This window comes from Elaeis guineensis, chromosome 12, assembly GCF_000442705.2.
Source record: "Elaeis guineensis isolate ETL-2024a chromosome 12, EG11, whole genome shotgun sequence".
Taxonomy (NCBI): domain Eukaryota; kingdom Viridiplantae; phylum Streptophyta; class Magnoliopsida; order Arecales; family Arecaceae; genus Elaeis; species Elaeis guineensis.
This window is the reverse complement of record NC_026004.2, coordinates 3440380-3454317: the sequence shown is the minus strand read 5'-3', so window position 1 is coordinate 3454317 and position 13938 is coordinate 3440380. Positions and strand designations below refer to the sequence as shown.

The following is a 13938-nucleotide window of genomic DNA, read 5'->3' as shown; positions in this document are numbered from 1 at the left end:
GCCGGTCATTTCCGCAATCACCTGTGGATGAAGTGGCTTTTCTTGGGAACAAGCCAATCATAAAGACTTTTTTGTTTTTTTTTTTTGGAATGAAAGAGAGACGGAGATAGCCACCCGGCTTTTTTTAAAGATTAAGGGGGAAAATTGCAGGAGCGAGGATGGAAGATTTGAAGAAGTTATACTACAATTAGCATATATAGAACAAGATTTAAAAAAAAAAATTGATAAGAAAGAACCACACACCTAAACCTATAGTTTAATGTCGAAACAAAATATGCCTCTTGCACTGGTTCATCTTGATCCTTAAGACTAACGAACAAGGTGAAGCCAAATTTGTTAGCTAGATGGACAGAATCAGAACAGAAACAAATACAGTAACTTGAATGCATGCTAATGTAAGAGGAGATGGCTCGGTAACTTATCAGCAGTAAACAACAGGAAGGATTTAATTGATCCATCTTCATTAAATTTGCTGGAAGATTCTGAAAAGTCCCATTCCGACTTCAGAATAAAATGAAAATGGTTCAATACCCTTAAAATACAATCCCGACTCTCTCCTACGACTTTGTTTATACTATTGTTGTGCTTGTTTGATAACGATGCATAGTCTCTACTTTTGAATGATTCGATTTGCCCAGCATGCAAACATGCGGCTGCTTCAACAAACTATTGAAGAACAAATTTTGGAAAAATGTCAATCTCTATTTTCTGTTTGCATAGATTTCGCATGAAAGATAACCATTCTTTCCTACGAAAGATCCAACTTGAACCCCTTCGGGATTGGGAAAAAATATTAAAATTTTACCTTTTCAGAAAATAGTTGTTTTTAACCTCTTTCCTATTCTTCTTCACATCTTAGCATCCCAGTTGCCGCATGCATACATACATACATTTAGGTTGATTTATTTCCTGATTTCTCTCAATGCTCTTTTGTTCATCTCATTCATCAAAATACAATGGATGGAGACCTATTTCCCCAAAATGAACACGTCCTAACTACCTCCTACCAAGAAACAAACAACAAAGCGATTTGGATGCGTGGGGGTGTTCCAATCCTTTCTATGAGCCAGATCCCATCTCATCACATTAAAATTGAGGACTTGTTTGGTTTATAGAAAAAATTGTCTCTCATTAAAATATTTTTTATGTGAAGCTAATGTCTCAGTATATAATCTTTAGGAAAATAATTTTTACATATTTGATTGACCACGAAAAAGTAGCACATTTCAAAATGACTTATAAAAAGCGAAAAAATCTTATCCCACTCTATCTAAAAGCTTAAGGTACCTTTTGAAGGAAAGAAATTATCCCAATTTCCAACCAATGGGAATTAGACTTTCCAATATCCCATAAGAATTTTGATGATGAGGTGAATGCCAAATAACATGACAATCTAAAGGATCCAAGCATAATGAAAAAGAAAAACTTATCAAAGAACATCTTTTGATGAATGGAAACAATAATTGTTGCGAAAAAGCAGCAGGTAGGATTTTCTGTCACCTGCCACAACGGCCACGCTGCAGACAGTCTTTTCCACCAAAAAATGCATCAATCTATGCTTTTATGGTCCCACAAATTACAGTGGACTTCTGTTACTTCAGAACAATAGAACTCACAATAGGATAAAAATCCACATAGGTCCGTGAAACAAACTCAAGATAAAATGGCTACATTTTTTTTCTGAATCAGATCTTCATATCACACAAAATTAATTATTTTTCCTCAAAAAATCCTTTGGCCTATGCCAGACCTGTTTTGGAAAGAGCAAGGAACACACACAAAAAAAAAAAAAGGAGAGCCTGACATCGTACTTCACCCTAGCATAACAAGGAGGACATGGAACTCCTCGCTGTTGAGAGAAAGGTTGAATTAATTGACTAATTCCAACTCTTACCAGAAGAACATTGTCTTCCATAACTCACCCAGGATGACACATAAAGATCCAATTATGAGAAGGCTGAATAGATATATATACTGAACGCCTTGTGATGCACATTGATTTGATGAAGAGCATTGAGGAGAAGAGTAAGAACTGTTGGAGAAACATAATAGGTTATATCCAATTTCATGCAACATCTCCAATTATCAGGAAGCATTGTTCTGAAAATGAATTGTTGGTTATGTTGTAAGAGGATCAAAACGATTTGAAGCATAGAAACCAATCATCAACCATAATCTTGATTAGTATTACCTCAAAAAGGAAATATGTTAACTTAGAAAACTTTAAAAATACAGTTACTCAAAATTTATTATATCTTCCATGAGAAATTTTATTAAAACCTATATCATATAATCTAAATACTGCTATGTACCAAGAAATTTCAAATCACATATAAGTACTGATAAAATCATAAGACAGATAATTGAGAAATTCCTAGGATGTATAAAGCTCCATTATGCCTTGCTCACTTCAGATAAAAGAAAAGCATAGTAACAATAACCAGCCAAAGCCTTATAATGCTTTTGTATTGGGTGAACTGTATTTACTTCAATGATCTGTCTACAGTACAAAGCATTTTGCTTATATTTTTATCAAAAAAAGTTTGGTTTTGGTTTGAGATCTTGATAACAGAGATTACAGTGTGGTGTCATTAAACTTGCAATAACAAATTCAAAACACTTAACAACCTCTAAATAAGATGCTTCCATTCAAGGCAATACATGCTTTACAGACACGAGGGACTGTAAAGCAATTGTGAGACAGCCATTGCAATAAGGTGAGGGAGTCAGGAGAGAGTGGAAACCATTAATTTTATATAATAATCTTATGACAATTCTGTAAACTTATAATGATTCTGTAACAAGTCAATGCAACATATCGAGCTGGACATAAACTATCCCTTCAAATGATATCATTAAAAGTTATGTGACAATTAAACAATCTGAATATTTATCTGCTTATATGAATTTGAATGGTTTTCCAATTTCTTACTATATGGAATTATTTAGACTGCGCCCTAGGTATTCATTAATCATTACAAGAATCTGATCACCTCACCATGTTCTGGGAGTAACATCTCCAATGTTCATCAAGCAAAGTTCAGGTTGTCGTACGATGTATATTTGATCTCCGCTGCTGTTTTCTCCATAAATATCCTGATTACGATGCCATGTCCACAAGGCATATGTCGAATTGATAACCTGTGCAAGGAAACAAAAATAAATTAAAGTGGACAAAAGCTGATCTAACATCAGAATGTAATGTCAGGACTGCTGACTGCCCTAGGTTGTCAAAGGTCGAGCAACAACAGCAGCATCAGGAAGATTGCTGAAAGTTGAACTATAGCATATGTGCAAATTGTTTTAACTTGAGGGTAGGAATATGGCCTATATCACACTTGAGTACGAAAACGCACTGCAATGAATGTTACAATTCTACCAAGTATGAGATTAAACCTCTAGGATTCCATGTCCAAAGCTGCTTTCTCTAAATGCACTCCACTCTGGTTGTTGCTCCCAGCAAAATTTTCCCTTTGCAGGGCCTGAAGAGAAATTTAAATGGCAGACACCTCCAAATTCGGGAATATTGGCACTTTTTGAAGGACACTTTCCGGGATCATCTGCATGATCAATATCAATTTGCTCAATATTTCCACCATCTCCAACAGTTATGTAAACTGGTCCACAACGATCCAATGTATAATTAAACACTCTGTTCATCCGTTCATAAGCATGGACCTGTTAACAGAAAGCATATCAAACCATTGGCAATTGTAAGAACTAGTTGCGTCAAACAGTATTAAATGAATAAAAAATATAATAAATATAGTCTCAAAATTCAGCAGCTTGTTTTCTCAAGCTAGACTTCTCAGCAACTAATAAGCATTTTTTGTCATTCTGAACATATCTCCATTCAATATAATATTTCAGATATGAATCAGAAACAATTCCATCTAAAAAGGCGGTGTTCTAATTTGTTTTTCTAGCTTTAATGTGGGTTTAGCAGAATATAATTTAACAATTTATAAGTACTGGAGATGTCAGAAAAGAAAAAAAGGCCAGAGGATTCACATCTTTCTTCTTGAACTGGAGATATCAGAGCATTTATATGGATTCATGTTGATGGACTTGTATTAAAAGGAATCTTTTTTAATTCACATAGGTCAAGATTATGAGACCTTACCATCTGAATACGAAGAACTTTTTGGCAAAACAATCTTTGTTTGGTGGTCCAGTGCATTTTCTATGAGATCCATAGGTCCTCACAATATAGGATTTTATAAAATGGAATTAAAGCATTTCTGAATGTCGACTTACATGGCCGGAAAAGACAATATCAACACCATGCTGATATAGAAGCGCTTCCATTTCCTGTCTCATGCATTCAAATTCTTGATAGTGTGATGAATAGCTATTATACCAAGGTGGATGCCAAGCAGCCACTAGCCAAGGGGTGACTTGGCGATCAACTTGGTGCAGGTCTGCCTTAAGCCAAGCATACTGAGCACCTGCCATGAGGTAGTAAATTATCAGGGTTTAGGATTACGAATAAAAAGAAGGATGAGCAAGTATACATAACAAAAAGTAAAACATCGGTTACCAAACATTTACAGAGCTTCCTATGGAATTTTGATAATTTATGAACTAAAGAATAGAAATCAGTGACCTGACTGGTTGTAGTCAACATATGCCCCTAGCATGATAAAGTGCACTCCACCAGCATTGAATGAATAGTAAAAACTGCTATTGGAGCCACATTCCTCTGATGGAACAGCAAATCGTGCCAGATATGATTTGAACGACATCCCACCAACTTGTGGCTCGATTTCATGATTTCCTTCAATCACCATCATGGGAATCTTTGATGTGAGGGGCTCCATAAACCTACATGAGAAGTAGCAGGGAATTGCTTGTGAACAAGGAGCGTGAACAAGAAAGTGGCCTAACATCTCGAGATGCTCACTCTGATATAACGCCAAATAAAGCAAATTGTTTCGTAAGGCTTCTCTGATGGAAAAAAAAAAAAATGAAATGTCTCATAAATATGCTGTAAACCACGGCTCCAAATCATATGGCAGATATTAATGGCTTGTGCATAAATTGTTGCAACATGACAAGAGACAGGTATCCCAATTCTCAAACTGTCAATTTTTTCAAGGATAATAGAAAGACGGCTATACCCATACTGATTTCATCTCATCTTACAATGGAATGCTCTATTAGAACAACTTAATATATAAAAGACTTAGCAAGCAAAGTGGTGCAATTTAACTGGGAGCTAATAAATTGTGAAGCAATGTAAATCACCTCAATGACCATGAAACGAAGAAAATAATTATTACTATCTAATAAACAAGTTACCTTCCCCACCCATCCCAGCGTGGTTGGTATGTCTCTCTAATGGGTGCATCAGGGAATGCACAAGAAAAGCAGGGAGCACCTTTGCCACCTGTGGTCAAGTACTGATTTGCATAGCTTAAGTCTCCAACCATCAGAAAAATAGAAGGATTGTTCTGACTTAGATGATCAATGGTAGTTGTCGTATTGCCTGTGAGGCCCAGATCTCCAACCACTGCAATTCGACGAGGATACATGTTTGGGCTAGATGAGGGAAAAGTCTCAAATGTATGTTCTTTACTCAAAGCCTTTAAAGAACTATCTCCGCATTTATAGTAATATCTCTTTCCTAGTTTAAGTCCTGCAGAAAGATCATAGGAAAAAAAAATGAAACTTCTTAATCTCAGGAAACGCTATGGTTGTAATTGTCAATGAATTTTCCAAAGTTCATTTGCACAGTGCTAGTCCATTGGAACTAATATTACAGATTTGGTGTGTCTTTAGCCATTTCTTTGAACAGATACAAATATTATACAAATATTACCGGAGAGTTCCCAGTTGCAAACCTTCTATGATGATTTGTAACTTAGCGTGAAGCAATTGAAGCCACAAATTATGGATTCAAAATGAACTGAATTCTATCATTGTTTGGGAAAAAAAACAAACTCAAGAATATAAAAATTCCTCTTTTTGGAATGCAAACAAAAAGCACAAGGCACAAACCAATATTTTTTGAGAGAAAAAGAGAACAGATGCTGTTGCGGCCAATCCCCTTGTCGCCCGATCGCCGGGGTCGCACACCTGCAAGAAAAGTCCTTACTGACCGGAGATGCCTCCGGTGGGGACCCTTCGACGGTCAAATCAGAGAAGAGACTAGGCAACAGTGGAACTCAGCGAGAGGGAGAGAACTAGAGAGCTCGAGAGCTTTAAGGCGCTTCAGAGAGCTTACCCATATTTGAGAAAACTTACCAAGACTGTTGCTTTACCCCCTTTTATAGTAGAATGCGGTATGATCCCGCCATTCATGGTGCAGACAACTGGGGAGTTGTCAAATCGTCAGAGGCTGTCAAATCGGCATGGGTTGTCAGGTCATTAACCCATGTCCTTAATAGGACAACGCCCCACGGCGGTCGTACAGCATGTCCTTGGCAGGAGGACAGTCCATAGCGGTTGTACGGTATTTGGACGAGCTGGCCGACTGTATGTCGGTATTCGATTGCCGGGACGTCGGGTGATGACTCGAGAACACCGTCGGCTGATCTGATGCCTTGTGGAAGTCGGACGTCGGCTGCCACCCCCGACAGTGAGTCGGTGATATGGGTTCGGCCGCTCGGCCAGTCGGGAATAGTATGGGTCTGTTCGGCCGGCATACCTTTAACCGGATATTGTCGGCAACCATTGTCGGCAGTCATTGTCGGAGTTGTCCGTCGGTCTGATGGGTAGAGTCGGGCGTCGATCGGACCGGTCCGAGGATAAGTCGGCGTACGGGGGTCAGTCGGTATATCCCAACAGTTGCCCCCCCACTCCTGAGTCCGATGTCGTGTCGGCCCACGTGAACACGTGGGCGATGGCCTTGAGCGAAAGGAATGATTTTCCATTACGTCATGCTCCGACTCTGGCGATCATACTAATGGACGATCCAGTGTCAGACGTCTCATTGGGAACGCAAACCGCCATCTCCTTGGGAACGCGAACCGCCGTCTCATTGGAAACGCAAACCGCCATCGGTTAATTAATTCCGAGATGCGATTTTTCCGCCACGTGTCAGGGGGCTATTGGGCCAGAACCGCTCACGCGGATGGAGGCGACTTGGCTCGATCTGGGGCAGGTGCGTCGGACCGTCGGACTGAGGAAGGGCCCAGGCACTGCTACGTGTCAACATCCGAAAAACCCTCGTTCGTCGCGCTTTCATCTCGACCATCGAAGGGCCTTATATATATGCGGCCACTTACATCCAAAACTTCACTTTTTGCTGTCCGATTTCTGGCGCTGAGGCTCTGTCGAGTTGTCTCCAAGTTCCAGGTAGTCATTTTTGTCCTTCTTCGAAAGCTCTTCTCAAAGTTTTTTTCATTCTTGTCTCCTTGCGTCCTTTCTCCTTTGGCATTTTTCTTGTTGTTCTCCTTTTGGAGCTAGCGTTATGACTAGAACCTCTCCTCGAGGAAGTCAGTCGGGGAACCCGACTGACGATTCCCGGTCGACCCCAGAGGTGAAGGCTTCTTCACTTTCGGGACCGAATGTCGAACGGCTCAGGGAGCAGTACGGTATCCCGGAGCAATTCGAACTCTTCGCCCCTGGGGCTGAGGGTCGGGTTAACAACCCGCCTCCAGATCAGGTGGCCTTTTATGTCGAGGACCTTCGGACAAGTCTTCACTTTCCGATTCCGGAGTTCGTCCGGAACGTTTTGGATTATTACGGGCTTTGCCCGACGCAACTGGCGCCGAACTCAGTCCGGTTGATAATCAGTTTTGCTTTGTTGTGTCGGCTTTTGCCGACCTTTCCCCACATCTCTCTCTTTCGGACGTTCTTCGTCCTCCGACCCCACCCGAAAGCCCGAGCGTGGTGGTTCTTTAATCCCCGAAAGGGTCTTTTATTCATTACCGATCTTCCATCGTCGATCCATGGGTGGAAGAACCAATTTTTCTTTACTTCTTCTTCGCTACCTTGGGGGTTCCCTTCTCGCTGGGACAACCCTCGAACTCATCACCGAGCAAGCTCTATATGACGCCGGCCTGAGTTCGGTTCTCCGCTTAGGTACTGTTCGGTCTGTCGGTCGTCTTTTGATTTTTTCATCCATCTTCAGACTTGTGCTGATCCTTTGTTGAAATTGCAGACATGCCACCGAGAGTGAGATTGACAGATGCCGACATTCGGCAGCATGCAATGAGGAAGAGACCAATGTCCGGAGCCGGACCTTCGCGGCCCCCCAAGAGGCCTCAGACATCATCCCCGGCCGACATTGTGACGGCGGCAGCGCAGCCCGACCCCGAACGGTCGTCGGGCTTTGAACCGATCATGGCCCTGTCGGCACCGGCGGTGCCACCCGAGGTGCCGTCCGAGGAAGGGGCGGCAGAGGGGGCAGCCGAAGGAGCGTCGGCACCCCCACCTATGGAAGAGGTTCGGGCTGACGCACGTGAGCCCGAACAACCTGCGGTGGCTCCCGTCGCACCCTCGGGAGGAACTCAGTCGAGCTCGAGCTTCTCGTCCCTCTCCGATCTTCGGGCCTGGACGACTGATCGGGGGAAGGCTCCGATGGCACCGGCGGACGACACAAGGTCGGCGGACCGCATTGCATCGTCCGACGTTCGGGTTCCCGAAGGAGTGTCGGCCCTGGCCAACCACAATTTGGCTAGGAGGTTGTGTCAGGCAACCATTCTCCCGGCCGACCGAGAGCTCTTGAAGGGTCGGCCGGTGTCCGACATGCTTTCTTCCTTTTATCCGACCATGATCCAGGTGAGCTCTTCTTCTTTCTTCATTATTATTTTTGTCATTTCATTCTTCTGACGACCGGCCTTCTACTTGCAGCTGATCTACAATATGTCCGAACTGAAGGTCGGGTACCGAAGGTTCGACGACGTCCGGACAGCTTGGAAGAATAGGGCCGAAACCGCCGAGATTGAGAAGGCGACGCTGGTGGACCAGCTAAAGTTGTTGGTCGACCGCAAGGCTAGGCTCGAGGAGGAGATCTCCCGACTCACCAACGGCCTAGCCGCCTCGAAGGCCGAACTTCAGTCGGCTCGCGAGCAGGTCCAGCGCAAGACCCGCTCCGTTCACTGGCTGCGGCGTGAGCGGGACGGCTACGTCAGGGAGCTCGAGGCCGAGCGCGAACAGCTTCGGGTTAGCATGGAGAACCTGGCTAAAGCTGAGGAGAGCTTGTTCTCTGCCCAAGCCGATGCTGACATAGCGAAGGCAGAGGCGAAGTCGGACAAAGAGGCACTGAGCCGAGCGGTGGAGGACTTCCGTGGCTCGGACGAGTACCGAAAGGAGCTTCTCGAGAGCGGCTTCGCCTCCTATCGGGTGGGGTATGAGGACGCCCGGAATGCGATTCAGAGTCTGCACCCGGAGCTCGACTTGAGCAGCGTCGTCTCTCCAGGGTCGGAGGACCAAGCCGCAGAGGAGGAGGCCGACCCACTGCCGGCGGGATGAGCTACCGAAGGAGAGCCGGCTCCAACCTCCGGTCCCACCCCGACCCGAGCGGGCACACCGGTTGCTCCTGAACTCTCCCTGATGCAAGAAGTTGACTCCGACGAATAGTCGGAGTGTCTGCTCCGTCACTTTTGTATTCTTTTGTTTTTTGTTTCATCTTTGATATTTGTAATCGGGCTTCGGCTCCATTTTGTAATCGGACTTCAGTCCAATTTTGTAAGTCACTTCAACTAAATGAAATCAAAGACTTTTCAAACTTTTTTCCGCATGCGGTTCAAAGTGTTTGTCTTGTCGAGCCATCTCCGAGAGTATAGGTCGTAGCTCCGACATACCTCGTTAGGACGTTCGGTAGGATCCAGCGTAGCCGATCAAAGTAGTCAGTGGCGTGTGCCGTGCTAAGGGCAGTGCAAGCCCCAATCGCAGGTCGGCGTCCTGACTGTCGTACAAGTTGCATAGGATCCGATGGTCGAGAGTCATCCCGACTGTAGGTCGAGTATCCGTCGCCCGGACCTTGGTCGGGTGTGCACGTCAGGTCGGGTGTTGGCCAATCCCGAACGTAGCATGTCGACACGATCGTTCCATAGAGTCTGATAGTCGAGTAGCGTCCGACGTATTCGAATAGGATAACGATGACAAGTCGAATATCCGTTGTTCGGCCCTTGGTCGGGCGTAGCACGTCGACATGATCATTCCGTAGAGTCTGATAGTCGAGTAGCGTCCGACGTATTCGGATAGGATAATAATAACAAGTCGAATATCCGTTGTCCGACCCTTGGTCGGACGTGCACGTCGGGACGTATGATAAACGGTGGCAAACCGAATATCCTTCGACCGATCGTGACCAAGTCGGTATCTCGCGAGTGCGACCGCAGTCGTTTTGGCATTTTACCCTTCTTAGTCAAAGCTAAGTCGGCAAGTTAGCCAGCCGCGTTGGTCGAAGCCCTTTGCCTTCAGAGATAGAGGCCGTCGGTTCGACGATCGACGATCGAGACGTAAATTCGACGATCGAACCATAGATTCGGCGATCGAGACGTAGATTCGACGATCAACGATCGAGCCGTAGATTCGACGATCGAGCCGACAGTTCGGCGATCGACGATCGTCACGTAGATTCGGCGTAGATTCGACGATCGAGCCGTAGATTTGGCGATCGAGACGTAGATTCGACGATCAACGATCGAGCCGTAGATTCGGCGATCGAGCTGTCGGTTTGACGATCAACAATCGAGGCATAGATTCGGCGTAGATTCGACGATCGAGCCATAGATTCGACGATCGGCGATCGAGCCATAAATTCGGCGATCGGCGATCGAGTCGTAGATTCGGCGATTGAGCCGCGTTGGTCGAGGCCCTTTGCCTTCAGAGACCGAGGCCATCGTAGATATTCTGCTCCTTCGATCTCCATCAGGATCTGCGTATGAGAAGCGGAGAGAGTGGTGTAGGAGTCATACCTGCGATGCGTCGATCTTGAACTCCGTCATTGGGGCGAGACCCGTTTATCGATGGGGGGGCCTGCTGGGTTCAGCAGGAGCCTGATTTTTCTTTCGCTTCTCCTTCTGGCCCGTGACCTCAGTAAGGCGCTGGTCGGAAGCTCCTTCGTTTGCGTGCATGTATTTATACACACGCTCCAGCAATTCGATGTACGTCCGGAAGAGGGTCTTGTCCAAGGAATATGTGAACCAGGACCCCCTTAGCCCCCTCTTCATGCCGAGATAGCCATGTCTTCGTTGAGGTTCCGGACCTCAAGTGTGGCCGCGTTGAATCGGGCCACAAAGTATCGGAGCATCTCATTTTCTCCCTGTTTGAGGGAGAAAAGACTGTCCAAGGTTCGTGGCGGCTTCCGACTGGTGTTGGAACGGGCCACGAAAGAATGCTCGAGCTGTCCGAAAGAGTGGATACATCCTAAGCGAAGGCCGAAGTACCAGGTCCTGGCAGCTTTACGAAGCATGGCGGGGAAGCTGATGCAGAGGAGGGTATCGATTGCCCCTTGAATTGTCATGAGAGCCTTGTAGCTCTCCAGATGGTCAACCGGATCGGTGGAGCCGTCGTAAGGCTCCGCATAAGGCATCTTGAACCGACTAGGGATCGATTTGTCGAGGATAAATTAGGAGAGAGGTTGGGTGGTCCGGAAGTCGACGTCGTTCGAAGACTTCTGACCATCCGCTTGGAGCTGGACAAGTCGACGGTCGATTTCTTCGAACTTACGTTCGTAGTCGTCCAATCGTCGGCGTTGAGAAATCCCAGGAGTCGAACCTCCCGACGAATTTGAGAGTGAGGCGGACGGTATCCGCGGCCGCTTCTCCTTCCTCGCTCGCTCCAGCTGGAAAGGAGAGGGACGTCGAGATCGATGGGTGTCGCACCGTGGCCGCCTCCCCCTCTCTCGATGGGAGTGCTGAGACGGCTGCTCTTGAGGAGGAGACGGAAGTTGACACGGACGTCGGCGGCTACTTCTGGACGGTATAGGTGCGCCGCCGGTTGTTCCACCGGCGGTTACGGTAACTGAGCCAGTTGTTGCTGGAGGTTTTTGACCGCGTCCGTCAGAACGGTCATTTGCCGCACGATCGCCACGATCTGCGCCTCCGTGGTCACCACCGGGTGCGGAGAGCTGGGTTCCGCTATGGAGAGCAAAAGAGGGGCCTCTTTCCGGTGGGAAGAGTGCCTCGCCGATCAGATAGCTCTCGATCGCTGAGCTCTAATTTTTGTCATCTCGAGAGGTTTTTCAAGCTCTATGGAGCTCGCTGTCTTACCTCCGTCGAACCCCCTCTTAGCGCGCCAAATCTGTTGCAGCCAATCCCCTCGTCGTCCGATCGTCGGGGTCGCGCACCTGCAAGAAAAGTCCTCACTGACCGAAAATGCCTCCGGCGGGGACCCTCCGACGGTCAAGTCAAAGAGGAGACTAGGCAACAGTGAAATTCAGCGAGAGAGAGAGAACTAGAGAGCTCAAGAGCTTAAAGGTACTTCAGAGAGCTTACCCATGCTTGAGAAAGCTTACCAAGACTGTTGCCTTATCCCGTTTTATAGTAGAATGCGGTATGGTCCCGCCATTAATGGTGCAGACAACTGGAGAGTTGTCAAATCAACGTGGGTTGTCAGGTCATTAATCCATGTCCTTAGCAGGACAACATCCCACGACGGTCGTACAGCATATCTTTGGCAGGAGGACAGCCCGTAGCGGTTGTATGGCATTTGGACGGGCTGGCCGACTGTATGTCGGTATTCGGCTGTCGAAATGTCGGGTGATGACTCGAAAACACCGTCGGCTGATCTGGTGCTTTGTGGAAGTCGGACGTCGACTGCCACCCCCGACGGTGAGTCGGTGATATGGGTTCGGCCGCTTGATCAGTCGGAAACAATATGGGTCTGTTCGACCGGCATACCTTCGATCGGATATTGTCGGCAGCCATTGTCGGCAGTCATTGTCGGAGTCGTCCGTCGGTCTGATGGATAGAGTCGGATATCGGTCGGATCGATCCGAGGATAAATCGACGTACGGAGGTCAGTCGGTATATCCCAACAGATGCAGTCATTACACTAAAGAGCCGTGTAAACACTGTGAAAGGTCGAGACATATTTGATAAAGCCTCGTAGCCTATCAATACGTCGAACAACAAGAATGAAGCAAGCATCTGCTCCGAATCAATCGTTAACAAAAGCATGGATCGTCATAGTCAAGAAAGCCGAGAATTTCGCTCACCTTCGAGCCGCACATGATGAATGATGGCCGAGGTGTAGTTCAAGAGCCCCTCGAACGGATACAACTGGCTGTAGACGGTGGCCGTCCCTCTCTTCACAAAGCTATATTTTCCGCTCTCCTCCCCATACCAAACCTCGCTCGCCACCGTCGACGGATCCATCGGAGTCACATTCTTTCCAATCTGAGCATCCCCTGCCGATAGAACCCCAACTCCATCCATCAAATAACCGAACAAAAAGGAGGACCATCACCCATCAAGAAACGATGGAATGCAGGGGATCCACCCGTACCGGTGACCCAAGAAACCCACATGGAGGTCGGGGAGTAGGAGGCGGCGAGGGCGATCTGCTCGGGGAAGGGGGAGCGGACCTTCTTGGCGAGCCGTGGGTCGTTCATCGGGAGATCGTCGCTTCCCCGCCGGAGCGACGGGTCGAACCGCCGGGTCGCCGGCCGGAAGGGGCCGTCCAGGGTGGTCGGGATCCGATCTTTGTCCTTCGCCGCCACCATCCCTGCCGGGGAGAAGAAGAACAGGAGAAGGAAGAGGGCGGCGATGCGGTGCTTCGCACACGTCATCGTCTGGTACGCCGTCGGAGGATCTTCGAGAGGGTGCTGGATTTTTTTCTATAAGGTTTTTTAGGTGGGCTTTCATGGGGGATATGGGGATCTGGGAAGGAATATTCGGAGGGCGTTGGAGGAAGGGTCCTCCATGTCGCGACGAGCGAGACGAAGGCGATGAGCAATAACGGAGAAGAGCGAAGGGACCAAGCGCGACCAGTCGGGATGCTGGAATTAGCGGACGTGTCGCTGCTCTGGCGACGGCCCCA

General features: G+C 46.9%; 1 protein-coding gene across 5 annotated transcripts; it reads right to left on the bottom strand.

Annotated features, from left to right (window-relative positions):
- Window positions 1-1468: 1468 nt before the first annotated feature.
- Window positions 1469-13938, bottom strand: LOC105055553 (purple acid phosphatase 23). 5 transcript variants are annotated; one of them, XM_010937389.4, is made up of 8 exons: window positions 13405-13938; window positions 13115-13306; window positions 5302-5638; window positions 4607-4824; window positions 4258-4448; window positions 3397-3678; window positions 2999-3141; window positions 1469-2100 (listed from the first exon to the last, which is right to left on the bottom strand). In XM_010937389.4, coding segments are annotated over exons 1-8 (1647 nt in total). In that variant the 5' UTR covers window positions 13688-13938; the 3' UTR covers window positions 1469-2099. The 5 variants fall into 5 exon arrangements, with proteins under 5 accessions (XP_010935691.1, XP_073103024.1, XP_010935687.1 ...); XM_010937385.4 differs by having other exon boundaries at window positions 1472-2032; XM_073246922.1 differs by having other exon boundaries at window positions 1472-2032; window positions 13425-13556.